This window comes from Rutilus rutilus, assembly GCF_951802725.1.
Source record: "Rutilus rutilus genome assembly, chromosome: 5".
Lineage (NCBI taxonomy): Eukaryota > Metazoa > Chordata > Actinopteri > Cypriniformes > Leuciscidae > Rutilus > Rutilus rutilus.
This window is the reverse complement of record NC_140213.1, coordinates 5,432,344-5,460,256: the sequence shown is the minus strand read 5'-3', so window position 1 is coordinate 5,460,256 and position 27,913 is coordinate 5,432,344. Positions and strand designations below refer to the sequence as shown.

General features: G+C 39.4%; 1 protein-coding gene across 4 annotated transcripts; it reads right to left on the bottom strand.

Annotated features, from left to right (window-relative positions):
• Nucleotides 1-211: 211 nt before the first annotated feature.
• On the bottom strand, nt 212-18,904 carry wt1b (WT1 transcription factor b). 4 transcript variants are annotated; one of them, XM_084409094.1, is made up of 9 exons: nt 18,240-18,898; nt 15,722-15,844; nt 13,841-13,931; nt 8,616-8,687; nt 5,294-5,384; nt 3,874-4,018; nt 3,049-3,138; nt 897-989; nt 212-780 (listed from the first exon to the last, which is right to left on the bottom strand). In XM_084409094.1, the coding sequence occupies exons 1-9, from the start codon at nt 18,613-18,615 to the stop codon at nt 659-661; spliced, it is 1,203 nt and encodes a 400-aa protein (XP_084265220.1). In that variant the 5' UTR covers nt 18,616-18,898; the 3' UTR covers nt 212-658. The 4 variants fall into 4 exon arrangements, with proteins under 4 accessions (XP_084265220.1, XP_084265223.1, XP_084265222.1 ...); XM_084409095.1 differs by having other exon boundaries at nt 225-780; nt 906-989; nt 18,240-18,904; XM_084409097.1 differs by lacking the exons at nt 13,841-13,931; nt 15,722-15,844; nt 18,240-18,898 and adding an exon at nt 8,841-8,975.
• Between the last annotated feature and the right edge of the window lie 9,009 nt (nt 18,905-27,913).

The following is a 27,913-nucleotide window of genomic DNA, read 5'->3' as shown; positions in this document are numbered from 1 at the left end:
AGGGAGCATGTTCCCTTAATATGTCCATATAAGGACGGGACGATCTAATGGGGGATTATTTTCACACAAATGTCAAATTATATTTTTATACATGCATATTTGCATACATTATATATTCATGTATAAAATTATAATTTAACATTTGAGTGAAATGATTCCACCATTAGATTGTCCCCTCCTAATGAAAACACGATGTCCTGACAATTTTGTTAAATGTAGTTTATTATAAAATGCTTTTTTTTTTAAAGAAAGACTGTTGTCACTTGACAAATAATATATACAAAGGCATTACAGTGCATGTGATTTATACACTTATTTTCCAAATTAAGAAATGAATTCAACCATTTTGAAATGCAAGTATACCCAGTGCAATCAACTCCATGTACAGTATGTAAAAAAAAAAACTATTAAAAATTTAAATTCTTATGTACAAAATGAGATGATCCAAAATAATCCAGACAGTGTTCCCATGTCAAATACAATATGGAAAAACTCCAATATAAGTGCATATTTGTATGCATTCAGTAACATTTGCTTCTTACAGGGATGCTTTGATAATGTAGTACAGTCACCGGTGTAGTTGACTGACTGACAGGTCTTCATTATTGAGAGTGTCTCAGCGTCTGTGTGTCTATATACAGTGTGTGTGTACAGTGTCTCAAACAGCAGACTGGAACTTGTTCATGTTTCTCTGATGCATACTGTGATGCCTGACCAGCTCATCTGAGCGAGCGAACTTCTTCTGACAGCTGGGCCAGCGGCACGTAAACGGCTTCTCGCCTGAGAACCACGACAGAGAAAACACAACACACTTTACTGACGTGCTCTAATGGAAACAGTTCATATGAAACCAATAGATCAAATGGTTTTTGAGAAGTTAAAAAAGGCGTACGCACTTGTTTTACCTGTATGAGTCCGAGTGTGGGTCTTAAGGTGGTCTGAGCGTGAAAACTTTCTTTGACATGTCTCACACTGAAAGGGTTTGACGCCTACAGGACCAAAGAGAGCAGGAGACAGAGAGACAGCTGCGGTGGGCTTCAGATACTTCATCAAAGTGATGGATTAGTGGGTGGGGCTAACTAATTCTACTGCATTTGATTGGACAAAAGTTTGGATACGCCCCTGAGTACAAGATGAGTCAGCAATATTTTTGGAAAGACTGTGACTTTTACGTTCTAATTGTTCAAGCTTTTAATGTTCTAAAAGTATATGTAATGAATGTTTTAGGGGTACATTATACTCTTAAAGGGATAGTTCACCCAAAAAATGAATATTCTTTCATTAATTACTCTCCCTCATGTCGTTCCAAACCCGGAAGACTTTCGTTCATCTTCGGAACACAAATGAAGATCTTTTTGATGAAATCTGAGAGCTTTCTGTCCCTCCATTGACAGCTACGCAACTGAGACTTTGACGCTTCGATGCTTCAAAAAGTTTATAAAGAGATTGTAAAACTAATTAATATGAATTGAGCGGTTTAGTCCAACATTTTCGGAAGAGACTCGATCACTTTATATGATGAACAGATTGAATTTAGGCTTTTATTCACATATAAACATTCATCAACTCATACATCAGTTGTGGTAAACGGAAGCTCAAGCATGTTCTCTTGACGTGCGAGAACCAATGAGGTTCATTCTTGTGTTACGCAGCATGTTTGAGCTTCAGCAAGAACCAATGAGGTTCATTCTTGTGTTACGCAGCATGTTTGAGCTTCAACAAGAACCAATGAGGTTCATTCTCGTGTTACGCATCACGTTTGAGCTTCAGCAAGAACCAGTGAGGTTCATTCTCGTGTTACGCATCACGTTTGAACTCCTGCAAGAACCAATGAGGTTCATTCTCGTGTTATGCAGCACGTTTGAGCTTCTGCAAGAACCAATGAGGTTCATTCTCGTGTTACGCATCACGTTTGAACTCCTGCAAGAACCAATGAGGTTCATTCTCGTGTTACGCATCACGTTTGAACTCCTGCAAGAACCAATGAGGTTCATTCTCGTGTTACGCAGCATGTTTGAGCTTCAACAAGAACCAATGAGGTTCATTCTTGTGTTACGCAGCATGTTTGAGCTTCAACAAGAACCAATGAGGTTCATTCTCGTGTTACGCAGCATGTTTGAGCTTCAACAAGAACCAATGAGGTTCATTCTCGTGTTACGCATCACGTTTGAGCTTCTGCAAGAACCAGTGAGGTTCATTCTCGTGTTACGCATCATATTTGAGCTTCTGCAAGAACCAATGAGGTTCATTCTCGTGTTATGCAGCACGTTTGAGCTTCTGCAAGAACCAATGAGGTTCATTCTCGTGTTACGCATCACGTTTGAGCTTCAACAAGAACCAATGAGGTTCATTCTCGTGTTACGCATCACGTTTGAGCTTCAGCAAGAAGTTTGTTCTCGCGCGTCAAGCAGGTTCAGTTGAGCTTCTGTTTGTGATCGCTGATCAATGTAAAATGTGAATAAAAGCCTAAAAATGTAATCTGTTCATCATATAAAATGATCGAGTCTCTTTACAAAATTTGGACTAAACCAATTAATATGGATTCGTTTTATGATCTCTTGATGAACTTTTTGAGGCATCAGTGTCAGTTGCATAGCTGTCAATGGAGGGACAGAAATCCCTCAGATTTCATCAAAAAGATCTTCATTTGTGTTCCGAAGATGAACGAAAGTCTTACGGGTTTGGAACGACATGAGGGAGAGTAATTGATGACAGAATCTTCATTTTTGGGTGAACTATCCCTTTAAAAAGAAAGGTTCCAACAGGGGGTCTCACAGCGATGCCATAGAAAAAACCTTTTTTAGTTTTCCAAAGAAAAACTAGTTCCTAAAAAGAACCATTTTTTCTTAATGTGAAGAACATTTAAAAAAAAATGTAAAGAACCCTTTGTGGAACAGAAAGATTCCATTGATGTTAAAGGTTCTTCATGGAACCAAAGATGCCAGTAAAGAACCTTTATTTTTAAGAGTGAAGAATATAAATGACCTCAAATCTAATGAACTAAAAGCCACAAAACTCCAATATTTCTTTCTATTAGACGTGACTAACCTGTGTGTCTGCGCTGGTGTCTCTTGAGCTGGTCAGATCTGGAAAACCTGCGGCCACAGCCTGTGTAGTCACACTGGTACGGCTTCTCACCTGGACGTGACAGAGAACAGCATCATTCCATAACTGTTCTTCTGACAGTGTGTGTGTGTTTAGACTAGAGGAAACCTGTGGACAACACTGGGGTCTCTCCAGCTTCCACAAGGGGGCGCTGTTTCAACTCAGCATTTTTCTGTAACACTCTACATGCCGTGAGGTCACAAATTCGGCCACTCCAGATGTTTTTGCGTAATTCTGGTGATTCTTGGTCAACTTTGAGGTGTTTTTAATAATGCATTAGTATATGTTGAAATAAGCCATTTTCATAGTTAGTTAACTAATGTTAACCTTATTGTTAGTGTTAATATCCATGGTGATTTACTGTTTTATCATTTTATATCAAATTTACAGCAATGCATATTTAAATGCATTCATTTAGTAGATGCTTTTATCCAAAGTGAACTAGATCACTTTATGTGTGAATGAAATTCTTTTTCTAAGGTTTTACAAATAACAATAACTGTGTTGCAATGATTAATGTTTACTGTAAAGTGTCTTTGTGGGTTGTTTAACCCCATGTTTAGTTGTAGAATTGTGTGTTGTAGAACTAGTCCCTGTCTGCAGTCAATGTCTGCCAAACTCTTATTGGACGTTTGAAAAAATAGCTGAATTATGACTTTGTTATGCATGTTGCATAACGCTGTAAATCTTTTTTAAGAGAAAAATTGTTTGTGACCCCAAACTGAAAGTGTAAAACCGTGCACTCTGTACGGGCCACATGGACCTCACCTGTGTGCTTCCTGCCGTGCATCTGCAAGTGGGACAGTTTGAAGTATCTCTTACTGCAGCCTGGGTAAGAGCACATGAACGGACGTTTCTCACTGCTCTCTGATGATTTAATGGAGGGAGTGATGCCTGGTACTCTCCGCACATCCTGAAGAAGAAAAAAACGGAGAATAATTGGCAATCAACAAACTCTATTTGCCAATTCAGCTGCACTTTTGAGCCCTTGTTTGTTTTAACTTCTGCATTTCAAAACCCTGCGTAAGTTCTGCATCTCAACAAACCCTTTTATCTTGTGGCCTGTTAAATATCAGTTTATCTTTTAAAAGCCTTAATGGGAACGCTTTAAAGTAAAGTTCTAAACATACATGCACACACACTACTCTCTGGACAATATCAATTTTCTAAAGCACTGATGGATGTTCACTCACACACTACAGACTGAAGTAGAGTCAGACTGTCCTCTTACTGAGACCTCCTCTCCTCCGTATGCATATTTCTAGTTCAGTCATGAAACTTTAGATGGCGCATGCTGATAGGTCCTTTACATGCAATCTGCCAGCAATCACACTATTACCACATGACACAAGCTGATTGGCCTCTGCTGATTCTGCAAATGAGATTGCTTGCTCAACTTAGAATAGTCTGGTTCAGTGTTCGCTGTAGGCTTGTTCCTACATCAGAGTTCCTCTGAAACCCTCCACCTCCCCAGCTCCACCTGCCTAAATCTGCTACTGGATCTATGTATGTCTATTCACGCAGCAGGAGCATATCTTACACGTGTGTCTGTGAATATAAAGGCAGTAGCAAGACTGTGCTCTGCAGAAGCGTAGCAAAAAACTTGAACATATTCATTAACATGCCAAAACTGAGTTGTCATGATTGAACTAATGATCTTTTGTCTTCTCAGTTTTCAACAGGCCTGACTAATCAAACGCGTGCTTTTACTCTTGAGGTGCGGACTGCGTGCTCTCCGTCTTGGCCTTGGACTCGACACATGCAGAGGGGGAAGAGTGTGTGTGTGTGTGTGACCTTGAGCTGAACCTGACTGTATCGCCAGCACGAGAGTGTGTTGTTGAGAGGATATTTATCTATTTGAGGCGTTAGACTTTATAAGAACTTTCAGTAATAATAATCAACAGTAAAAACCCAACATTATTACATTACACAAAGTGCATATATACACCTTTGTTCCAAAGTTTGGGGTCAGCAAGATTAAAAAAAAAAAAAAAAATTCAGCAAGGATGCATCCTTAATGTATAATGTTTTCCACACAAATATGAAGCAGCACAACTGTTTTCAACATTGATAATATTTTGATATTTCAGTGCACTTTATGATTATGTAATTCTGAGAATGCAAACTGTGTGTGCAGAGTTGAATGGGTATGTGTATGAGTTTGTCTCTGTGTTTTGCTGTCACCCACCTGTAATCCTCTGAGCACACCATGTGTGTGTATGTGATACTGTGTGCTGCAGCTGTACACCAAGGGATCGGCCTCATAACTGCCACTGTGACTGGACACAAATCCAAAGATAGAGACCAGTTACAGTAGATAAAACAAGACCACTCACATAGGGTAAGCAAAAAGCAACAAAAAAACGGTAATTGTGACTTTTCATCTCACAGATCAGACTTTATGACTCGCAAAAGAAAAACGTTTTTAAAGATTTTAAGATATAATTGTGACTTAGGCCTATCTCACAATTCTGACTTTTTTGTAACTGCCAGGTTATATCTCAAAATGTTGACTTTTATTGAATTGAATTATAAACTCGGAATTTTGAAAAATAAAGTGAGAATTAAATAAAGAGAGAAAAAAAATGGAATTGCGAGAAATAAAGCAATAACTACAAGACATAAACTCACTATCGAGAGGGAAAAAGTTGGTTTATAAGTTTATATCTCAAAAAGAAAAAAGTTGGAATTGGGAGATAAAAAGTATATAAAATTACAAGCTTCCTGGTAAAGAAGATCCAGAAAAAGGACAGATTTAAACAAGTTGAACACGTGAGAGCTCTGCTATATATGAGTGAGCTTTTCCTCCTTATTAACAAAAGGATGTTATTATAGCCAGAAATAGCTGCCGTAACTGTCATAAATGATAGCAAAGGAGGACTGTTAGCGTGGAGGGGATCTGTAGTGTGGGGAGTAACGGATGAAGAGCTGAAGACCTATAAAGCTTCTTCTTTGTCCAACTCACTTCACATTTCAGACCACATAATCAGCCATTGCTGGTCCAGTCCTCCCACAGCCCATCCATTCATCCGTTCAGCAGATAAACACACTGTTGTCATGGCAATGGGTGTGAGGAAGGTGGAGACCAAATCTTTTATCTAGACAGCTGGCATAAATATTCTGTCCAGCATCCCAGTCACCTATTCCAGTGGCAGAGTTCATCTGCAGTCCTAGACACGCACACATACACTCAATCAAAAGAGGGACTTCACCTCTGCTCTTCAGCCAGTCTGGATGTCTTCATTTTAACACACACACACACACACAAACACACTACCCCTCAATGCCCCTTCAGCAGACCCAAGGTAAGACACTCTATCTGAGTTGGACTGGTTGACTGAGCAGGATTCATTCCTACCGTCACCACAGCATAATTCATGCTCCTACTTCACACTGATCTTTTGTTTCAAAGTGCAGAGCTACATTAGAGAAGAGTGCAGTCCTTTCTTTAAAACAGACACCATTACAACAGAGCAGAAGATGGCACAGATCACGAGATGAGAAGAGAGCCGAGGAGGATATAAAAAAATGAAAGGTATAAACATTTTCTCAAGGGATGGGATAGGTGGGAAAGGAAAGGAAAGGAAAGGAAAGGAAAGGAAAGGAAAGGAAAGGAAAGGAAAGGAAAGGAAAGGAAAGAGTTGGAAGTGGTCGAAAAGAAAAGAAAAGAAAAGAAAAGAAAAGAAAAGAAAAGAAAAGAAAAGAAAAGAAAAGAAAAGAAAAGAAAAGGAAGAAAAGGAAAGCAAAGAAAAATGCCATAAAGGAAAGGAAAGGAAAGGAAAGGAAAGGAAAGGAAAGGAAAGGAAAGGAAAGGAAAGGAAAGGAAAGGAAAGGAAAGAGTTGTAAAGGAAAGGAAAGGAAAGGAAAAGGAAAGGAAAGGAAAGGAAAGGAAAGGAAAGGAAAGGAAAGGAAAGGAAAGGAAAGGAAAGGAAAGAGTTGGAAGTGGTCGAAAAAGAAAGAAAAGAAAAGAAAAGAAAAGAAAAGAAAAGAAAAGAAAAGAAAAGAAAAGAAAAGAAAAGGAAGAAAAGGAAATCAAAGAAAAATGCCATAAAGGAAAGGAAAGGAAAGGAAAGGAAAGGAAAGGAAAGGAAAGGAAAGGAAAGGAAAAGGAAAGGAAAGGAAAGGAAAGGAAAGGAAAGGAAAGGAAAGGAAAGTGTTGTAAAGGAAAGTGTTTGTAAAGGAAAGTGTTGTAAAGGAAAGGAAAGGAAAGTGTTGTAAAGGAAAGGAAAGGAAAGGAAAGGAAAGGAAAGGAAAGGAAAGGAAAGGAAAGGAGGAAAGGAAAGGAAAGGAAAGGAAAGGAAAGGAAAGGAAAGGAAAGGAAAGGAAGGAAAGGAAAGGAAAGGAAATAGTTGTAAAGGAAAGGAAAGGAAAGGAAAGGAAAGGAAAGGAAAGGAAAGGAAAGGAAAGGAAAGGAAAGGAAAGGAAAGGAAAGGAAAGGAAAGGAAAGGAAAGGAAAGGAAAGGAAAGGAAAGGAAAGAGTTGGAAGTGGTCGAAAAGAAAAGAAAGGAAAAGAAAAGAAAAGAAAAGGAAGAAAAGGAAAGCAAAGAAAAATGTCATAAAGGAAAGGAAAGGAAAGGAAAGGAAAGGAAAGGAAAGGAAAGAAGGAAAGGAAAGGAAAGGAAAGGAAAGGAAAGGAAAGGAAAGGAAAGGAAAGAGAAAGGAAATTAAAGTGTTGTAAAGGAAAGGTGTAAAGGAAAGGAAAGGAAAGGAAAGGAAAGGAAAGGAAAGAAAGGAAAGGAAAGGAAAGGAAAGGAAAAGGAAAGGAAAGGAAAGGGAAAGGAAGAAGGAAAGGAAAGGAAAGGAAAGGAAAGGAAAGGAAAGGAAAAGAAATGAAATGAAATGAAAGTGTTGTAAAGTGTTGTAAAGTGTTGTAAAGTGTTGTAAAGGAAAGGAAAGGAAAGGAAAGGAAAGGAAAGGAAAGGAAAGGAAAGGAAAGGAAAGGAAAGGAAAGGAAAAGAAAGGAAAGGAAAGGAAAGGAAAGGAAAGGAAAGGAAAGGAAAGGAAAGGAAAGGAAAGGAAAGGAAAAGAAATGAAATGAAATGAAATGAAAGTGTTGTAAAGTGTTGTAAAGTGTTGTAAAGTGTTGTAAAGTGTTGTAAAGTGTTGTAAAGGAAAGGAAAGGAAAGGAAAGGAAAGGAAAGGAAAGGAAAGGAAAGGAAAGGAAAGGAAAGGAAAGGAAAGGAAAGGAAAGGAAAGGAAAGTGTTGTAAAGGAAAGTGTTGTAAAGGAAAGGAAAGGAAAGGAAAGGAAAGGAAAGGAAAGGAAAGGAAAGGAAAGGAAAGGAAAAGGAAAGGAAAGGAAAGGAAAGGAAAGGAAAGGAAAGGAAAGGAAAGGAAAGGAAAGGAAAGGAAAGAGTTGGAAATGGTTGAAAAGAAAGGAAAAGGGTTATGAAGAAAAGGAAAGCAAAGAAAAATGCCATAAATGAAATGAAATGAAATGAAATGAAATGAAATGAAATGAAATGAAATGAAATGAAATGAAATGAAATGAAATGAAAGGGTTGATCTTTACCTCTTTACACTGGGTGTCACAGGATTCCAGGAAACACATTCTAACTGTGATGCCATCTGGTACAGATTATCACTGCAGGATAGAAGAGAGAAATCATGTGACAACTTTCACTACTCAGCTTCTCATGAAGCACAAAGCTTTTAAAAAGGGGAAGAGACAAGCCAAAAATAGGACGAACAAACACAGAAAGAGAAAAACTGTTTCACAGACTGATTAGAAGCGCACATGTAAGCAGTGTGGTCTCTTTATAATCATCCACCGCTGATTCATAACCACGATCTTCAAGGAAGCCGTAAAACTGGAGGCTTGTTTGGCACTGTGGAAACTGCTAACATCATGAGCTTTCTGCACATGAATCTCAGCCAGATCTCACGTCACGTGGTCCTGCCCGGAGAGGCCAGTGCCTGGCACAGTGATGTCAGAGTGTGATGTCACACTGATTCTGGGTATCGTGGGAAGGATTTGGGGAAATGATCTCGACTCGTACACTTTTCTCTGTGCCAGTATTGCAGTTGTTGAAGGCCAGACAGTTTCTTTGAGGAACAAAGTGTATCAAACTACACTATTGTTTGTTCATTTATTTATTTAATAATAATAATAATAATAATAATGATAAAAAATGGTTAAAACCATCATAAAATATCATAAAATAAATCATAATTGTTGTTATTATATATTTAGTTAAAAAAAAATTATAACAGATGATTTTCTATTTTTTATTTAATAACAGTAAAAATGAATAATATAATGTAATAATATACTATACTATACTATAATATAATAATCAGAAAAGAAATAAGTCACAATGATTTTTCATTAATGGACTGGTTGCCACATTGCTTCCAAATAAATGACTTTCCATTACAGCTCACACCAGTGAGTGTTTCAAAATGCAGCTTCTAGGCCAAACACTGATGAAAAATAAGGTGGAATTTCCCTTTTTCACACCCCTCTGATTTCACTACGAGCGATGGTCCGAGGGTTACTGGAACACAGTGTAATGCGAGTGAGTGAGATTGTTTGTGTGAGTGTGTTTTCTTTCCAAAGGCGGTTTATAGTGAGAAGGGGGAATAATTGGAACGCTTTGTTCGGGTCTTATCAAAAATTGGATGTGTTATGTTGTGTTCTGTGTTCTCCTTTTTCTCTAAACTACATGAAAGCAGTATCTGAAGAATGCACACTGATTCCTATGTGACTGATAAGAAGCTGCATTTCTCTTTTATCGTCTTCTTTCTCACCCTTCTATTAAGGAATTGTTTACTCCAAAATGAATTTCTTCAATAATTACTCGCCCTCTAGTAATTCCAAATCCGTGTGTTGTTATATTTCAATTGGACATGAAAGAGATATTAAGCAGAATCTTCATACAAATCAGTACAATTTTTTTTTTTTTTTAAAGAAATTAATACTTGTATTCAGAAAGGATGCATTAAATTGGACAAAGTTATGTTACAAAAGATTCCTATTTCAAATAAGCACTGCTCTTCTGAACGTTCTATTCAGAACTATCAGCGAATCATGGTTTCCACAAAAATATTAAGCAGCATAATTGTTTTGAACATTGAGCAACAGATCAGCATACTAGAATGATCATGTGACACTGAAGACTGTAATAATGATGCTGAAAATTCAACTTTGATCACAGCTTTAATTACATTTTAAAATATATTCAAATAGATTTTAAATATTGTAATATTATTTCACCATATTAGTTTTTACAGTATTTTTGATTAAATGAATGCACCCTTGGCACGCATAATTGGTGAGACTTGAAAACAGTAGTTTTGAACTGTACTGACAATTTCTATTTACTGATTATGATTTAAAATAGCAGTGTTGGAATGACATGAGGGCAAGTAAATAATGACTGCATCTGATCGCTTTTCCAATCAAAGCTCTCTTCTCCTTACAATAATATTCGTCTTTTGCATACATGGCTCTTTCTTTTAAACGTCCTGATTTTGATGAGTTACGGTGCGTTTCCACTGGCGCGTTGCGAGCGGAGCGGAGCGAGCGTTTTCAATTCATTCCTATGGAAGTCGAGCTTCACGCTCGCGCAGTGCATTTTGGGATTGACAGCGGACCGGAGAAAGCGTTGAGAGCGACCGAGAGCGTCAAAAGGTTGGGCAGTTCTCGACTTTATGCAAATATCAAGCGAAAAACGCGGTCGGCAGCCAATTGCTGTGAGGTTCGGGATGTGACGTCTGTTTTGAGAGTTTAAAAATATGCAAATTGTGCCGGATTTTATGCTGGATTTAGTGCGTAAATCATTTTGTTTACAAATTAGACGCTTTGCAGTTGTTATATATATGTTAAAGATTTTATTTTGGATGTGTTCATTGTGATTATATTGGCTGGGTTTATAAAAGTTTATAAAACTGAAAGCATCTTTGCTTGGGGCATTTGGAAACAAAGCTTGTCTATTTCTAAATGTAATCGCGTGCATCGCTGATCATGATTACTGTCCGTGTGTTGAAAAAACTTATATTAAACACACTCGGAACAGACACACCCCAAAGCGGAGACGTTACAGCGTTGCCAGCGGCACTGAGCGGACTTTTGCCGCTGTAGTGGAAACGCACCGTTAAGGTACGTTCACACTACACGCGACCAAGCGACGCGATACCATTCATTTTCAATGGGGAGCGGGCGACTTCCGGCGACACGCGCGGTCGCGACCGTTGGCGACTGGATGGGGCGTGTCTGGCGACGCGACAAAGTTGAGAAATGTTTAACTTTATGCAAATGAAGAGCGACTTTCGCGAGCAACAACCAATAGGAGTGAAGTCAGCGGAGCAAACGTGATCCGTCACTCTTCAGTGCAGCGTCTGACCGAGGCAAGACGAATGAGAAGTTTATTTTAGCAGTCAGAAACTGTCCAATAGTTTATGATATGTCTCTGTGTACATACGGTGGTACTCGCCGTGGTACTCGCCGTGCTGACTCCGAGCCCGAATGGTTTCGTGAACTCAGAAAGACCAGTATTTGCCCATTTTCTGCAGTTAAATAGCCGCGATAGCACAGGGCACTCGCTGTTTCTCATTCATCTTTAATATTATGCATTTTATGTACTGATCCCATTTATATTTAGACTTTTCCTTCCAAAATGTTAGCTTGTAGCGGCAAGAAAACAGATTTGTTGTCTACAACACGTAACATCCGTGAATGTCACTCACAAACATTACCTAGGCAACCAGAAGTGAGAACGCCCAATAACGACCTCATCGCCAGCCACTGGCGACATGCAGCGATAAAGTCGCTTGTAGTGTGAACGGGGCTTTAGACGCGTTCCTTGGTCAACATATTTTGTTGATCCTGGGACAACATTTCTGTGTGAAAATGTAATCCTAACCCTAGCCCTACCCCTAAACCTAACCCTATACGCATAAATTATCCCTAAAATCAGAGGGAAATGATAGGTGAATAACACTGACGTAGAAGCCTGATCGTAGGCCTAAGCTTGAACTGTAAACTTGTCCCTCAAATCTGATTGGTTGATTGGAATGTTGCTGCAGTATCAACAAAGATGTTGATCCAGTAACATGTTGTACTTGGTGAAAACAGGTTCTGCCTTTCTATCCTTCCCCCTCTCTCTCCTCCTCTCGTGTCTCTGGGGAAGCCCAGGCCGAGATGGGAAGAAGTATTCAGAGGAAACGGGTAGTAGATCACTGTGAGTGTATTTTGGCCTGCTGAGAGCTGCTGTGCAGTTCTTAACCTTTGTGCAGACAGCAAGACTCGCTGCAGACTTATGGGGATTTATCTGAGCCATCCAGACTGAGCTTCAGTGAACCTCCATTCAGTCTCAGACAGCAGGAGCAGTGCCACAGCAGACACACCATCAGCAATACATATTTCACTTCTTACACTAATTAATGTGCCTTTCAAAGGAATGCTCCGGGTTCAATACGAGTTCAGCTCTATCGACAGCGAATGCGATTTCCACAGAAAAGGTCTTTTTCTAAAAACAGCAACAGAAGCTATTGATTCCCATTGCATGGGATTGGGAATAAACAGTAAAAAAGATGCAGATTTGTTTGAACCAGGAGAGGCGTCGACTCTCACCTAAGCTTTACCAACTCCTACATCGTGTGTCGGGTCAGAGGTCACTCTTCCGCCGGAACTAGACTCGCGTACGACCGTTACCGGAAGCCATAGTGATTATAGTTTATAAAGTTATAGATATGGATATTTTTCTTACAAAAACGCAAGGCCTTTATTAACCCCCTGGAGTCGTATGGATTACTTTTATGATGGATGGATGCGCTTTTTTGGTACCATTCACTCCCATTATAAAGCTTGAAAGAGCCAGGATATTTTATAATATAAGTCCGATTGTGTTTGGCTGAAAGAAGAAAGTCATGTACACCTAGGATGGCTTGAGGATGAGTAAATTATGGGATGATTTTTATTTTTGGGTGAACTAACCCTTTAAGCTTGTTACCCTCTGTGAACACACACTGTACCTCAGTGTTTCCTATGTTCATTGTTGTTAGATCCATCTCTCCTTGTTTCTGAGTCTGCCCTCACATTAACACAATATATAGCCTCACATTTCTGTTATGAACCCTCCAGAATGCCTTTGAGATTTTTGCTTTTTTTACAGACTGAGGGACAAGCAAAGTCATTGTCTGTGGTACCAACGGCACGTCTCAAATGCTGTCGTTAAATAATATCCAGGAATTTCCCTTTATTTCAGCAGTTGCATCAACAATTCTTGGTGTTTTTGTGACTTCTTGTAATTCGCGGCTGCTTGCTTCCTCTATGATGCAATTTATTGCATTTCTATTGTTATTATTTCATGCATGACAAATCATTGAGGGTTATTAACGTAATAAGTTTGGTAACACTTTCCAATAAGGTTCATGAGTTAACATTAATTAATGTATTAACTAACATGAACTGACAATGAGCAATCCATTTGTTACAGTGTTTATTAATCTGTTAATGTTAGTTAATAAAAATACAGCTGTTCATTGTTTGTGCATGTTAGTTCACAGTGCATTAACTAATGTTAACAAATACAACCTTTGATTTGAATTATGCATTAGTAAATGTTGGAATTAACATGCACTAAGATGCTGTAGAAGTATTGTTCATTCTGAGTTCATGTTAACTAATGAACCTAAAGTTTTAATAATCTTCATAATAATGAAAACATATGCTTAACTATGTCTGTTATTACACCGAGTGTAATTTGCATTGAGTAACTGTGATAAGGAAGGTACCTGTTGAAGGTGTTCCTCAAAAGCAGGGCCTGACTGTCAGGAGGACTGTGGCACCCATAGACAGGTGGTGGGACGGGGTACTGTTGCTCACCTGCATAATCACAAAATCAAAGCACATATTACAACCCTCAAAGAGCATATATGTCAACCATATCTGAAAGAAAGTGAAACAAAGCGTTTTACAGTAGAGCTAACACTAACAGAGAGTGTGGCCTGGTCTTCACTGCGGTTATCCAAACAGTGCAGGGCTCGCTGAGACCATAAAGCAGTCAGCAGAGTTTCTGAGGGCTCACTGTTTATTTCTTAGGGCAACAGTCAGGGATTCAGTCCCCCGGCAGCACTAAAAACATTCTTCTCCACAATTCTGCTTCCTTCTGTTAGCTGGCCGAAGAAAGAGAGCCCATCATTTACGCCAGAGTAATTTACTGTATGCTTAATGAACTTAGAAACCGTTGCATTCAGTGTTTCGAGTGTTTGAGGAAGGACACGGAGAGGTAAAATAAGAGCGAGAAGGGAGGAAAAAAATGAGAGTATTTACTGCCCTGACATTAAAACTCCATCTGACACGTAACCTCGAGATGATCCTTGCGGTGCTTTAGTTCCTCTCTGAGCTGCAGATGCAGTGATCTCCAGATATCTACACGTCTTATTTGTCATACTTTACTTAAATATACTCTATCCTGCACAGCCCTTGTGCAAACTTTTGAAAAGAGTACTTATTACGGAAATAATGAACTTAAAGGAATAGTTCACTTCAAAATGAAAACTCGGTCATCATTTACTCGTCCTCAAGGTGTTTCAAACCTGTATGAATTTCTTTCTTCTGCTGAACATAAAATAAGATATTCTGAAGAATGTCGGTAACCAAACAGTTGATGGACCCCATTGACTTCCAGTAGGAAAAAAAAAATACTATGGAGGTCAATGGGGTCCATCAACTGTTTGGTTACTGACATTCTTCAGAATATCTTATTTTATGTTCAGCAGAAGAAAGAAATTCATACAGGTTTGAAACACCTTGAGGATGAGTAAATGATGACCGAATTTTCATTTTGAAGTGAACTATTCCTTAAAGTCCGCGTGAACCGGAAGTTGCAAACGACTTTTCTCCAGTGCTGTGACGTATTTCCCAGTGAAAAGGAATATTGAACAGAGGGCAGGGTTTTACTCTAGTGCTCCTCCTCTCCATCTCTCGCTCATTACAGACTAACGGTTTGAGGGGAGTGGTTAAGCGTTTCTCAACCCAAGCCGTCAAGCATACGTCATCAGGGAAGGTCCTCCAATGCAGAGAGGAGGGGCATTTTCAGATTTTGATTAAAGATTACGAAGCCAAAACATTTTTTTCCGTGTTTTAACTTGCACGGATTAATTGTTCACCACAAGACTAGTAATATGCGCTAACAAAGTAAATAGGGTCTTTTTTGATTTCAGTTGGACTTTAAAATGTGAAGTGATTACAATGTTATTTACAGTTTAAATGTATATTAAATGCAATTAGTTTAACTTAAGAGTGCTTTTTTGACCCAATTACATACATCTTTATATGTCATTTCATAATTACTTTTATTGTATTTGAAATATGGTTAAAGTGTACTGACGAGTATACCAACAAGCATTTATGGTAGACTAGAATATACAATTAAGCATACTTTTTTTTCCTCACGGGTGAGCAAAGTATTTAAAGGCGAAGAGCTCCGCCTCCAGACTCACCCCATTGGTTGAGTTATTGTTGCTGTGTTGGAATCGTCAGGATGCTCAAACAAACAGTATTTGCCAACTTTCCACAGAAATCAACCTACAACTGTCTCACTTTTGCCTCATAATTATTCCATTTACTCATGTATTGCTTTATAGGTCACACTGAGAACATATTTTCCTTACCCATAGTGCTTTGTGGGGACATGGGGTCCTCCTGTTTGAAGGTATTGTTGGGGAATGGAGGTGTGTGGTGTGCAGGTGTGTGACCGTAGCTGGGAGCTCCATCAAATGCTAATGTACCATAACCTGTGAGAGAAAGAGACAAAACAAGTAAGCGTTTGTTTGTTCTTAATGAAATCTTTTTTCACTGGATATACACTCCATTCTCCGCAATGGACAAAGGGACCAGGTGAAACATCACACAGACGTTGTTCTATACTGACAGACAGAGGAAAAAGTCAAACCGAGTTAAGTCACACTAAAGATAAAACGGTAACACTTCACATTAAGGTTTCATTTGTTAATGTTAGTTAACTTGGACTCCGAATGAACAACACTTCTACAGCATTTCTTAATGTTAGTTAATGTTAATCTCAACATTTTCAAACATGTTTTTAAGATAAAAAAAAAGTTAAAGTTTAAGATCACGTTAACATTAGTTATACACATACTTGTTGTACCCTATAATACCAGTATATACATAAACATCCATTGGCTGAAAGACTGTTCAACTAATGCAAACACTGAAAAGGTCTCACTACTCCTAACAAACACACATTATAGTTTTACAATACACATCCCTCGCCACTTATAATTCATAACCCGCTTGGGACCAATGAGCTTCTGCAATTAATCACAATGTCATTGTGACTTTTCCTAAAGTTAATCTAATAATAAATGAAATGCAGGGAGACTGTGTCTAATCTAATCTACAATCAAGTACTGTGATTTAAACTGTGATTGTGAGTGCAGATTTAAAGGAGAGAAGCTCTTCACGAGTTTCACATGCTGCTGTAAGTCAGTCATCAACACAAAGGTGGATTGATAGATTAGATAAGATTGATTCTCTTGTGAGACTTATATTGTATATTGAATGTATGCTTGTTCCATGAAATGAATACCTATAAATAAAGACCAATCTTAATATCCATTGAGCTAAATCACTGCAGAAAACAACATTTGACACTTTATCTTAACCTCTTAAGACCATTTCATTTGACATTTTTGTTTTTTAATAAAGCACTTTATCACCGTTTCGGTTTACTGAAAATTACGGTTTTTGTATTTATTTAGTTTGTTCACTGTAAACTACTTCTTTAACCATTTGAGAAACATTCAGTCTGTTTTCCTTTAAAACATCAGAGAGCATCAATCTCCTGCTTTCCCAATAGTTTTAAGGAGACGGCAAGTGTCCTTCGAAGAATCTGGCTGGAGCGACATAAAGAAGATCCATACGTTTATCCTTTATCTTTAAATGCCTTTATATGGCATTATTCAGATATTTTACTTCTATACGTCCATGTAAACTTTATAGATGATTTCAGATTATTCAATAAAACTAGGTTGCACTTTATTTTACAGTACGTGCACTTTCAATGTACTTACCCACAAACGTACTGAGTAGAGTACGGTAACTGCATGGGTTAAGTTAAGGTTTAGGGGTAGGTTCAGGGTTAGTACCTTACAACGATAAAGTATGTTCATGCGAAACAGGACTGTAAAACAAAGTGCTCCTGAAAACTATTTATGTAGTCGTATAATGAAAAGTGCATGTTTAACCGCACTCTAAGAAAAGCCGGTTACACTTTATTTTGAGGTGTCATTGTTACACTGCAATTATGCATTTAAGCACTGAGTAATATTAAGCAACTACATGTACTTAAAGGGTTATGGTTAGGGTTTGGTTTGGTTTAGGGTTAGTTGCATGCAAGTATGCATAATTTACAGTTATTACTATAGTAACTACATGTAACATATATGTAACAATGACACTGTAAAATAAAGCGTTACCAAAAAATCTTTAAAATAATGTAATGTGCTGTGTTAATATGAAGGAATTTTCCGTATTGATTTTTCACAGGTGTTTAACTAGTCTTTTGAATGAATGCATTGTTTTGTGTGCATTACTGTAAACTTAACGGATAATGTCCTGGCAGAAAATTGCCTGTACCTTTTGTTTGTTTGTTTGGTTTCTACAATTTGCTGGTTATCATATACAATATGATGTGATTAAAATAATTATTATTTGAGCAATTCTATTTCTTAATAATTTCCAAATCAGGCAAATCACAAACGTGTAAAACTTTAAGATTGAACTGACTTCAAATGCATGATTAATGCACTTTTCAGAAATAATATTTTGAGGGTAATAAGAGATCCTCCATGAGTCATTTGTTATCAACAAAAACACGCGCCTATAATACATTGTAAAAACAATTATTATTATTTTTTTGTAAACTAAATTTACTGTGTTTGTGCAACTGATTTGTCAAATGCATTTAAATTGGCAAAATAAAAAAGTTATCCAACTTTTGTTAGTAAAACTAAAAATAACGAGTTGAGGTTTTTTACAGTGTACACACGCAAAGTATCACTCTGAAGTTTCATGTTCTTTACGTTGTGGACACCAACAACAGAGACACACAGATAATGTGGCCCATGACAGAGCGCATGTGATCCAGGAACGGGACGGCTGTCTCACCCTGGTTGCGCGGGACAGGAGGGTTCTCCAGATACGGCCCGCCGGAGAACATCCGGCTCTGGCTGGAGGGAGAATCAGCAAACGGCATCCCTGTGAGCTGGCCTGAGAAGTGCACGGTGAAGGCCCCCAAACCGCAGTGAGGATCCTCGTGAGGGTCTGCGGGCCCCCAGACCGGCTCCTGTTTGACGAAGGAGTGTGAGGGAAGAGATCCGTACGGGGAGGCCGGGTGAAAGTCCAGCATCGGTCCCCACTGCGGAGCTCCGCTGAGAGGCAGGGAACAGCTGGAGTCCCTCCCCGGCAGCGCCGGGACCGCTGGAAGCAGGGCGCTCAGGTCTCTGACGTCCGATCCCATCAGGCCGCACGGCTCAGTCAGCATTTAGGAGGATTTTCTTCGCTGCAACACCCTTGAATATCTGCACACTAGATTTCAAGACGAACACAGAGGTCTCCTGCGCTGACAACTATAGGAGAAAGACTTTAAAATTTCAAAGACAAGATCTTGAAGGGTCTATCAGCCCTTGAAGAGGTCCCGTCAAGGTCCAGTCAAGCAGAAGTCGTGTTTGTCTGCTGGGAAGAGCTGGTGATGTGGGTAGTAGAACTGCATGGGAGTCTGAGCAGGAGTAACTTCACTCTTATCCATTTGTCTGGGACTATCAGCTCTAAAAAAACACCCCACCATCTCCAGAGGAGGAGCCACAAGCTTCACTTCTTCTGTACCTTACTCATCTTTTACTCGAACAGCACTTTCAGTCCTCGTCTGACTAATGTCTGTGAATGTGTGTGCATGAATAAGTGTGTGTGGGTGGGTGGGTGGGTGGGTGTGTGTTTGTTTGTTGCTTTAGTTAGCATGAAACCTAATTGTGCAGCTGTTTCTCATAGAACAGAATTGATTTTATTTGTTAGTGTTATTTTGTTAAATCAAAGTAAATATACACACTTAATTCCCCTAAAATAAGTGTTCTGTGTTTGCATAGATGGTTCCATTAGGACATTAAGATTATTTAAAATGTTCTTCACACTAAGAACTGTTGACCGGAAGGTTCTTTGGGGAATCAAAAACGGCTCTTCTATTGCATTGCTAAAAACAAACAAAAAAACTTTTTGTGGAACCTTTATTTTTAAGATAAAAAAGTTTTTCTGTTTTGCTTTTCTCCTCAATCTCAAATGTAAGTGCATTATATGTTTAGAGTGTACTGAATGAATGCAGATAAGGGTCTCCGACTGAAGTGTTGACACTGTGTTCTCCGTGGGGAAGAATAAATGAGTGCTATCTAAGGGATTTGTGTTGTCAAAGTGAAGATTCAATTAAGCTGATGGATGTGCATTGGGATTGAGCAACACTGTTGTGAAATACCAGCACCGTCTGTAGCCTGTTTGAAAAAATAAGAGATGTGAATGAAAGGCAAAAGGGGATTTTTCAATTTTGCTAGTGAATACTGAATGCTGCTTCATGATGACATAATTTAGATTTAATTTGTTTATGTATTTAGATTCACTACCATTCAAATCTTAATTTTCTTTTAATGTTTTTGAAAATGTCTCTTCTACTCACCAAAGCTGCATTTATTTGATACAATAATATTGTGAAATATTATTACAATTTAAAATAGCTGTTTTCTACTTGAATATATTTTAAAATGTCATTTATTCCTGTGATCAAAGCTGAATTTTCAGCATCATTACTCCAGTCTTCACATGATCCTTCAGAAATAATTATAATATGCTGATTTGTTGCTGAAGAAACATTTCTGATTATTATCAATGTTCAAAACAGGGACTTCATATTTTTTGCGGAAACTGAGCTTTTTGGGGATTCTTAAATGAATAAAAATGATTTTAAATAGAAGTCTTTTGTTACACTGTAAATGTCTATACTGTCAATTTTGGTCAATTTAATGCATCTTTGCTAAATAAAAGTATTGCAAAATTATTACTGACCCCAAACTTTTAAACTGTGGAGTATACAGACACAAAGTTTGTTTAACACAAACAATTCATGTAATATATATGTATATATATATATATATATATATATATATATATATATATATATATATATATATATATATATATATATACACTCACCTAAAGGATTATTAGGAACACCATGCTAATACTGTGTTTGACCCCCTTTCGCCTTCAGAACTGCCTTAATTCTACGTGGCATTAATTCAACAAGGTGCTGAAAGCATTCTTTAGAAATGTTGGCCCATATTGATAGGATAGCATTTTGCAGTTGATGGAGATTTGTGGGATGCACATCCAGGGCACGAAGCTCCCGTTCCACCACATCCCAAAGATGCTCTATTGGGTTGAGATCTGGTGACTGTGGGGGCCATTTTAGTACAGTGAACTCATTGTCATGTTCAAGAAACCAATTTGAAATGATTCGAGCTTTGTGACATGGTGCATTATCCTGCTGGAAGTAGCCATCAGAGGATGGGTACATGGTGGTCATAAAGGGACGGACATGGTCAGAAACAATGCTCAGGTAGGCCGTGGCATTTAAACAATGCCCAATTGGCACTAAGGGGCCTAAAGTGTGCCAAGAAAACATCCCCCACACCATTACACCACCACCAGCAGCCTGCACAGTGGTAACAAGGCATGATGGATCCATGTTCTCATTCTGTTTACGCCAAATTCTGTCTCAACAGAAATCGAGACTCATCAGATCAGGCAACATTTTTCCAGTCTTCAACTGTCCAATTTTGGTGAGCTCGTGCAAATTGTAGCCTCTTTTTCTTATTTGTAGTGGAGATGAGTGGTACCCGGTGGGGTCTTCTGCTGTTGTAGCCCATCCGCCTCAAGGTTGTGCGTGTTGTGGCTTCACAAATGCTTTGCTGCATACCTCGGTTGTAACGAGTGGTTATTTCAGTCAAAGTTGCTCTTCTATCAGCTTGAATCAGTCGGCCCATTCTCCTCTGACCTCTAGCATCAACAAGGCATTTTCGCCCACAGGACTGCCGCATACTGGATGTTTTTCCCTTTTCACACCATTCTTTGTAAAGCCTAGAAATGGTTGTGCGTGAAAATCCCAGTAACTGAGCAGATTGTGAAATACTCAGACCGGCCCGTCTGGCACCAACAACCATGCCACGCTCAAAATTTCTTAAATCACCTTTCTTTCCCATTCTGACATTCAGTTTGGAGTTCAGGAGATTGTCTTGACCAGGACCACACCCCTAAATGCATTGAAGCAACTGCCATGTGATTGGTTGATTAGATAATTGCATTAATGAGAAATTGAACAGGTGTTCCTAATAATCCTTTAGGTGAGTGTATATATATATATATATATATATATATATATCTCGGGCCCTATTTTAACGATCTGGAACGCAAGTATCAAACGCGAAACGCAAGTAACTTTGTGGGCGGATCTCGGCGCAAATCTAAACTGGGTTGGTCTGAAGTAGCTTCATTACTCATAGGTGTGGTTTGGGCGTAACATGAAATAAACCTATCAGAGCATCATCTCACATTCCCTGTAAGAGCAGGCGCGCTTGTTCCATGACGGATTGCTATTATAACGGCAGATTTGCCAGGCGCACACCAGGAGAGGTTCACAGCCGAGGAGACCGACGTTCTCGTCAGGGCCGTAAAAAACCCATGGAGAAACCCACCCAAATTAGCTTCGGTTAAACAGGCGTATAATAATTTGGGTAAATGTGTAAGCTAGATTTATGCCTATTTTTTCACATCTTCATGGACACTACAATGATTTCCCTCATGTGGAATATTTACCTTGTAATTATGTATGGTTTGCAAAAATGGCAGCTTCTGTGTCTGTGTGTAGATGAGAGAAGCAAAGTGTATGTGCGTTGTGCACACGCTACATTATGGCCAAGCATGCGCCCTTAAAATAGCATCTGAATAACGCGCCACTGACTTTAGACTAGGTTTTTCCTGGTCAGTGGCGGAATTGTTTTCTGAAACTGCTAAATAGCACCAGGGAACGTTTGCGCCAGAACATGCCTCCTCTTTTCGCTGAACCGCCCCCGGGAGCGCAAGTTCATTCCCTAATTTACCGACGTGCGTCTGTGGAGGGAAAAGTCCGCTGTGCGTCGGCCGCAAAATAGGAATGATACATTGTACGCTGTACAAAGTAAATTGTGCTGGGTGCAAGATAGGGCCCATTGTATTTATGTATATATTATATATTCTGATATCGGATTGGCAGGTTTTGCAGAGAAGGCGAGTGTTTGCCTCAATGCCTCAAGAAAGGCTGAGCTTCCTAATCAGGGCCACGTATGACAACCTCCCAAGCGCCCAGAATCTGCATCTCTGGTACGGCTCAGAGGAGATCTGCCAGCTTTGCGGCCATCTGAACCCCAGCTTACAGCACACCCTGTCCAGCTGCAAACCGGCACTAACCCAAGGACGTTATGGTTGGCGTCATGACCAGGTCCTGCGAAAATTAGCTGAAGTCATCGAAACACGTAGACTGGAAGGGCCAGGCAGCAACATCGCAAAGGCTGATTCAGTTCATGAGGCAAGGGGGTGAGGAGTTAAGCAGCAGTTACAAAGGAGTGGTCCCTGCTGTCACCCGAAGGCCACTGAGAGATGAGAGATGATCTTGATCACCAGCTGAAGTTCTCACAGTAGATCGCCGTAACTTCCTTATGAACAGTCATTATGGTTGAACTGACTGAAGATGGCCTGGAGTCTGCGTTTGAGAGCAAGGAGAAGTATGCAGATCTTTCAGCTGCTCTCAGAGGCAGAGTGGAGTGCTTTCACCTATCCAGTGGAAGATGGCTGTCGAGGCTTCACTGGAACCTCCACTCAACAGCTCCTGAAGTCTCTCGGGGTCAGAGGCGCCAGGGTCTGGCTCTGGAGAAAGGACAAGCGGGGAAAAGGAGGATCCTAGGGCTGGCTGCAGGGAGCGGAAGGGAGATGTCCCTGCCGTTGCTCCACCACCCGGAGATGTTACGGGATTAAAGGAGCGAAACATCAACGATGGGTGGCTCCCGGCTGACGGCTCTGACAGCCCAAACGGCACCGGCTGAGGTGCGTCAGGCAGAAATGCTTTGCAGGTATTCGTACTTGTGCTTACAACTCATGACAACATCTTTTTTTACATTACTTTAACTTAAAATAAGTTAAGCAAGTTTCAAGATTCAACTAATTTTTTAGACAGTTTACTATCATTTAAGTTGAAATGGCTTATACAGTCAGGTTGATTGTACTTAATTTAAGGCAGACACTTTTTTTATTAAAATTTTTTTTTTTTTACATTACTCAGGAGGATATGTCTCAATTTGTTCTGGGCTTAGGCTCAGCCCAATGAAGAGAGTCATACAGAGGTCTTGTGAGGTTCAGTCTGTCCTTCTGAGATCACCCCTTCTTTACCTCTTCACCCATGGACATCTGGAGTGTTGGTCTGAAAATGTATAAATCCACTTTGTGAGAACTCTGGAGGTGTATGACTGAGACAGACTCCAGCAGAGCCGATTCCTCAATCCATGCATCATCTGTTTTATAACAGCCAAATAATGGGGAATTCCTCACTGGAGACTTGAAGACCATGCCAAAAAGCAACCAGATTTCGCATGGCATTTGTATACAAATGTCTTCAGCAGTGCTCTGCTCTTCGTAGCCTACATAATTAAAGTAACACTGTGATGGACTGGCCATCCATCCAGGGAGTCTCACTGTTTACGGCCCGAAACGCAGCGTAGCCATGCTAAAATACACTAGTAACAGCTGTGACACGAACACACACTACTACACAGCACTCAGACGCATACTACTCACTTTAGTTTACATTTGTCAGGGAATAAAAAAGTGCGGAGCATAATGAATTTTGCTTAATAAAAATAACATAAAGATAGATTTCAAAGAGTGCCAGCTGAGTTGGAACAGTGACAACATTCACCATGTAACACAGCCTCTCCTAGCTTATTACTTAATTATATTTGGTGGAGCTCTTTGTGACGTAATCGTGGATAGCCGAGGACATTGAAAGGTAAGAGGTCTCATAGAGGTCATTTGACTGAATAACAGTCAATAACTCCCTGTTTACATACAGTATAGCAGATGAGATTCACTCCAATAAACACATCCAAGAAAATGAGAAATTACTTGTACTTAATGCACATTTTTCTTGTTGTATTCCTCGTTTGTAAGTCGCTTTGGATAAAAGTGTCTGCCAAAAAAAAAGTTCTATAAAGTGTTTTAACGTGAAAGAAAGAAAGAATGAATGAATGTAAGAAAGAAAGAAAGAATAATGACACTTGTCTTCTGTAGAGCTACTTATAGATGAATTGAGTTCGTTTCATCACTGATGAACTTTGCAACATTGACAGTTATTGAACCGAATTAAGCTGAATATTGATACTACTTTCTAGTGTAGAGATGCTGCTGTTTTACAGCTGAAACTGAATTTTGTTTCATAATTGGTGAACTTTGCAACACTGACTTATTGAACTGATTTGACACTACATTGAACTAAACTGAGCTGAATATTGTTATTTTCCTTGTTATTACAGTTAAGCTGCTTTAATAATGTGACAAATGCATCTAAAGGAACGTCACAGAGGGCTTGGGATCAGAAAAAACTACCATATGCATGTTGTTAATTCAGTTTTGCACCAATCCCTGGACATATTTCTGTGTATGAAATATGAGTGAAGATTAGAAACATTAAACAAATATTAAAGGGGTCATTAAAATTTACTATTATTAATATTTACTACTATTTAATATTAACTCAAGCCCTCCCTCCACGTCTGCATGTGTGTGTGTGTGTGTGTGTGTGTGTGTGTGTGTGTGTGTGTGTGTGTGTGCGTGCGTGTAACCTTTTACAACAATGTTTCCCATTCCTTTACAACACACTTTCGGGACCTCTGCTATGAAACGCGTTCTGGCTTCTTCTGTAGCGTTTATGGGCACAAATATTACAACATCTCAAAAGACAACATCACATGTTACACTTACCGATATAAGCTCTGCAATGTCTTGTAACAGAGGAAATACCCTTTTCAACACTGCAAAGAAGAAGGGAAAAAGAGAAAAAAGAAAATAAAGGAAGTGATCCATAAAATAGGCAAAGTATTTCATAATCATAATCTAGTGACTAAATGTATCTAAAGGTCCAAAAAGGTCAAAGCCAAAACATGGTGTGTTGAAAAATAATCAACACATCTGAGAAATAATATCAGTCTTAGTAGTGGTGTCTGGAAATGATTACTACTGCTTATTTTCAGGATTCTTAGGATTTATGGGGATAGTTCATCCAAATATTTATTTAAACATTGATCAACGCACATACTTTCTCACACGTCACACAAGCACGTTTGAGCTTCTACAAGGTTTGTTGTCGTGTGCAGTGTTGGGGTAACACATTAAAAGTAACACGAGTTATACCTAATCAGATTACTTTTTCAAGTAACGAGAAACGTAACGCATTACTTTACAATCATTAATAATTTAATCACTTACTACAAAATATCTGAGTTACTTTTTCAAATAGTTTTGCTTAATTTTCCCATTTATTGACTGACAGCTTTCCTGTCCCCATGCGTGAAATGTTGTGTGTGAACATGATGGTTATTGTAGTTCTAGACTAAATGTAAGCAAGCATTTACTCATCTCACTTGATCATCTCAAAATTAATGAAAACTATGAAATGCAAACCTGCAATAATGAAATATGTTAAATTACACAAATATACTTTGTGTATTTAATCTCACTTTCTGAACGAATGAATTTGCTGCTGACCTTCGATGATCCAGTTCAGCCATACTAATAAGCTGAAATGACTTTAGAAAAACATCACATTTGTTTCATTTTTTTGCTTTTATTGCTGAAGTAAGAGAGTTAAACTTCTCCAGTTCATCCCATAGACAGTAAAATAAATGGACACAGCGACACCCATTGGATTCAACGGAGAAAAGTGAAGTCAATTAGAAGCACTCACTTCCTGATGGCTGAGCGTACTGCGCAGACTCAAACTGAGCTTGACGACGTAGATGTGACGTGAGCAACCCGTCTGTCTTCTAGTAGCCGTGCCAAGAGAAATCTGAATCATTCTCTTCTGAAACTTGCAGAGACGGAGAGCGTGAGTAGGAGCTGTCCATGAGCTAGGAGCAGGAGCAACTTTTGCTAAGTATTCTGATGAATTATTTTGTCATTTTGCCTCCACGTCCCCCCGATTGCCCGCGAGCTTCTCCTCCTGTCCATACGGTAATCTCTCTACTGTGCGACAGAGAGTCGCGTGGTTATGACGCAATCGTTAGCCTATTTTTTACAAAAACTGCTTCTACGGGGCCATAACGTAAGCTACAAGGTAATGGAGCCTTTTATACATTTTCGTGTTTCTTTATAAATAAATAATGGACAAATGGAGTCTTTAAACGCCTCAGATGTAAAGTTATTTGCTGTCAAAGTGATGCCAAAATGAATGGGAGTCAATGGAATGCTAACAGCAGGTGATGGTCTGCTAATCAATGGCGGCGCCCGGGGAAGCTTCAGTTTCCGGCTGATAGATTACCCCCGTTTCATCCTCCTTCATCCTATTCTTCTGCAATCCAGAATGGCAGCAGAGCTGAATGGTTTGTTTCAGCTGCGCCCTCTACTGTACAGGCGTGAAATGGCATTTCCTTCAGTCTGAAGGCTGATTTATACTTCTGCGTCGGACCTACGCCGGAGCCTCTACGCTGTAGGCTATGCGTTGGTTTTCATTTATACTTCTGCGTCGTTGTCCGCATTGATGCGCAATTACACATGCAAGAGGGGGCATGTGAAACCCGAGGGAGCGGTTCTAGTAGACCAATCACAGGGCTTGTGGTTCGAGTAGAATTGACGCGTTGTTACATTTTTGGAGAGGTGCACGTCAGGGTACGCCGAAGGATATGCGTGCTACACACAGCCTACGAAGTAGCTACGGCGTGAATTCGACACAGAAGTATAAATTGGACTTGAGGCTCATTCATTTCACTTTTAGTATGAAAGGACCTTTGACATTTGCCAAAAATATAACAAGCAAACCCAGCCCAGGTGAGAAAAAGGAACTTAAGTTACATAACACATTACTTTCCTATAAAAAGTAACTAAGTAACGCAATTAGTTACTTTTTTAGGGAGTAACGCAATATTGTACCACATTACTTTTAAAAGTAACTTTCCCCAACACTACTCATGTGTCAGCTGAGCTTCAGAAAACTTTAATTAAACCACTGCATGCATTTGGGTTACTTTTACAATCTCTTTATGAACTTTTTGAAGCATCAAAGTTTTAATGGAACTGACTATTAAAGGAGGGACGGAAAGGTTTCATTAAAAAATATCTTAATTTGAGCTCCCTAGAATCTCACACCAGGGATTTCTTGGAGTTGGCGTGCCTAACACACTATCCCGACCACTCGCTGTGTGTGTTTTACATCTCCAGCCTCAGTGAGCAGTCCCAGGCACGCCTCCCAGAGAGCGGTCCTCTGTAAGATTTCGCCGCATGTGTGGAGTGGGTGCATTCACCATCGGCCTTGCAGAGCCTACCAACACTCCTCCACCAAATCCAGAGCCACGTCCCAAGATGGCCGGCATTCCTGAGTCTCTTCATGTCATGCCTGCCGATGCCTGAGTCTCTTCACGTCTTCACATCATGTCTGCCGAGCCTGAGCTTCTTCACGCCATGTCAGCTGCGCCTGTGTCTTCGGACGAGATGGCCGCCGTGCC

Excerpts from the sequence above, each read along its gene's own strand:
- wt1b (XM_084409094.1), bottom strand. The coding sequence starts at position 18,615 with ATGCTGACTGAGCCGTGCGGCCTGATGGGATCGGACGTCAGAGACCTG. Across the intron at positions 5,385-8,615 it reads GTGACACCCAGTGTAAAGAG|TCACAGTGGCAGTTATGAGG; the intron begins GTAAAGATCAAC and ends ATTTGTGTCCAG. Across the intron at positions 990-3,048 it reads ACACCAGCGCAGACACACAG|GCGTCAAACCCTTTCAGTGT; the intron begins GTTAGTCACGTC and ends TTGGTCCTGTAG.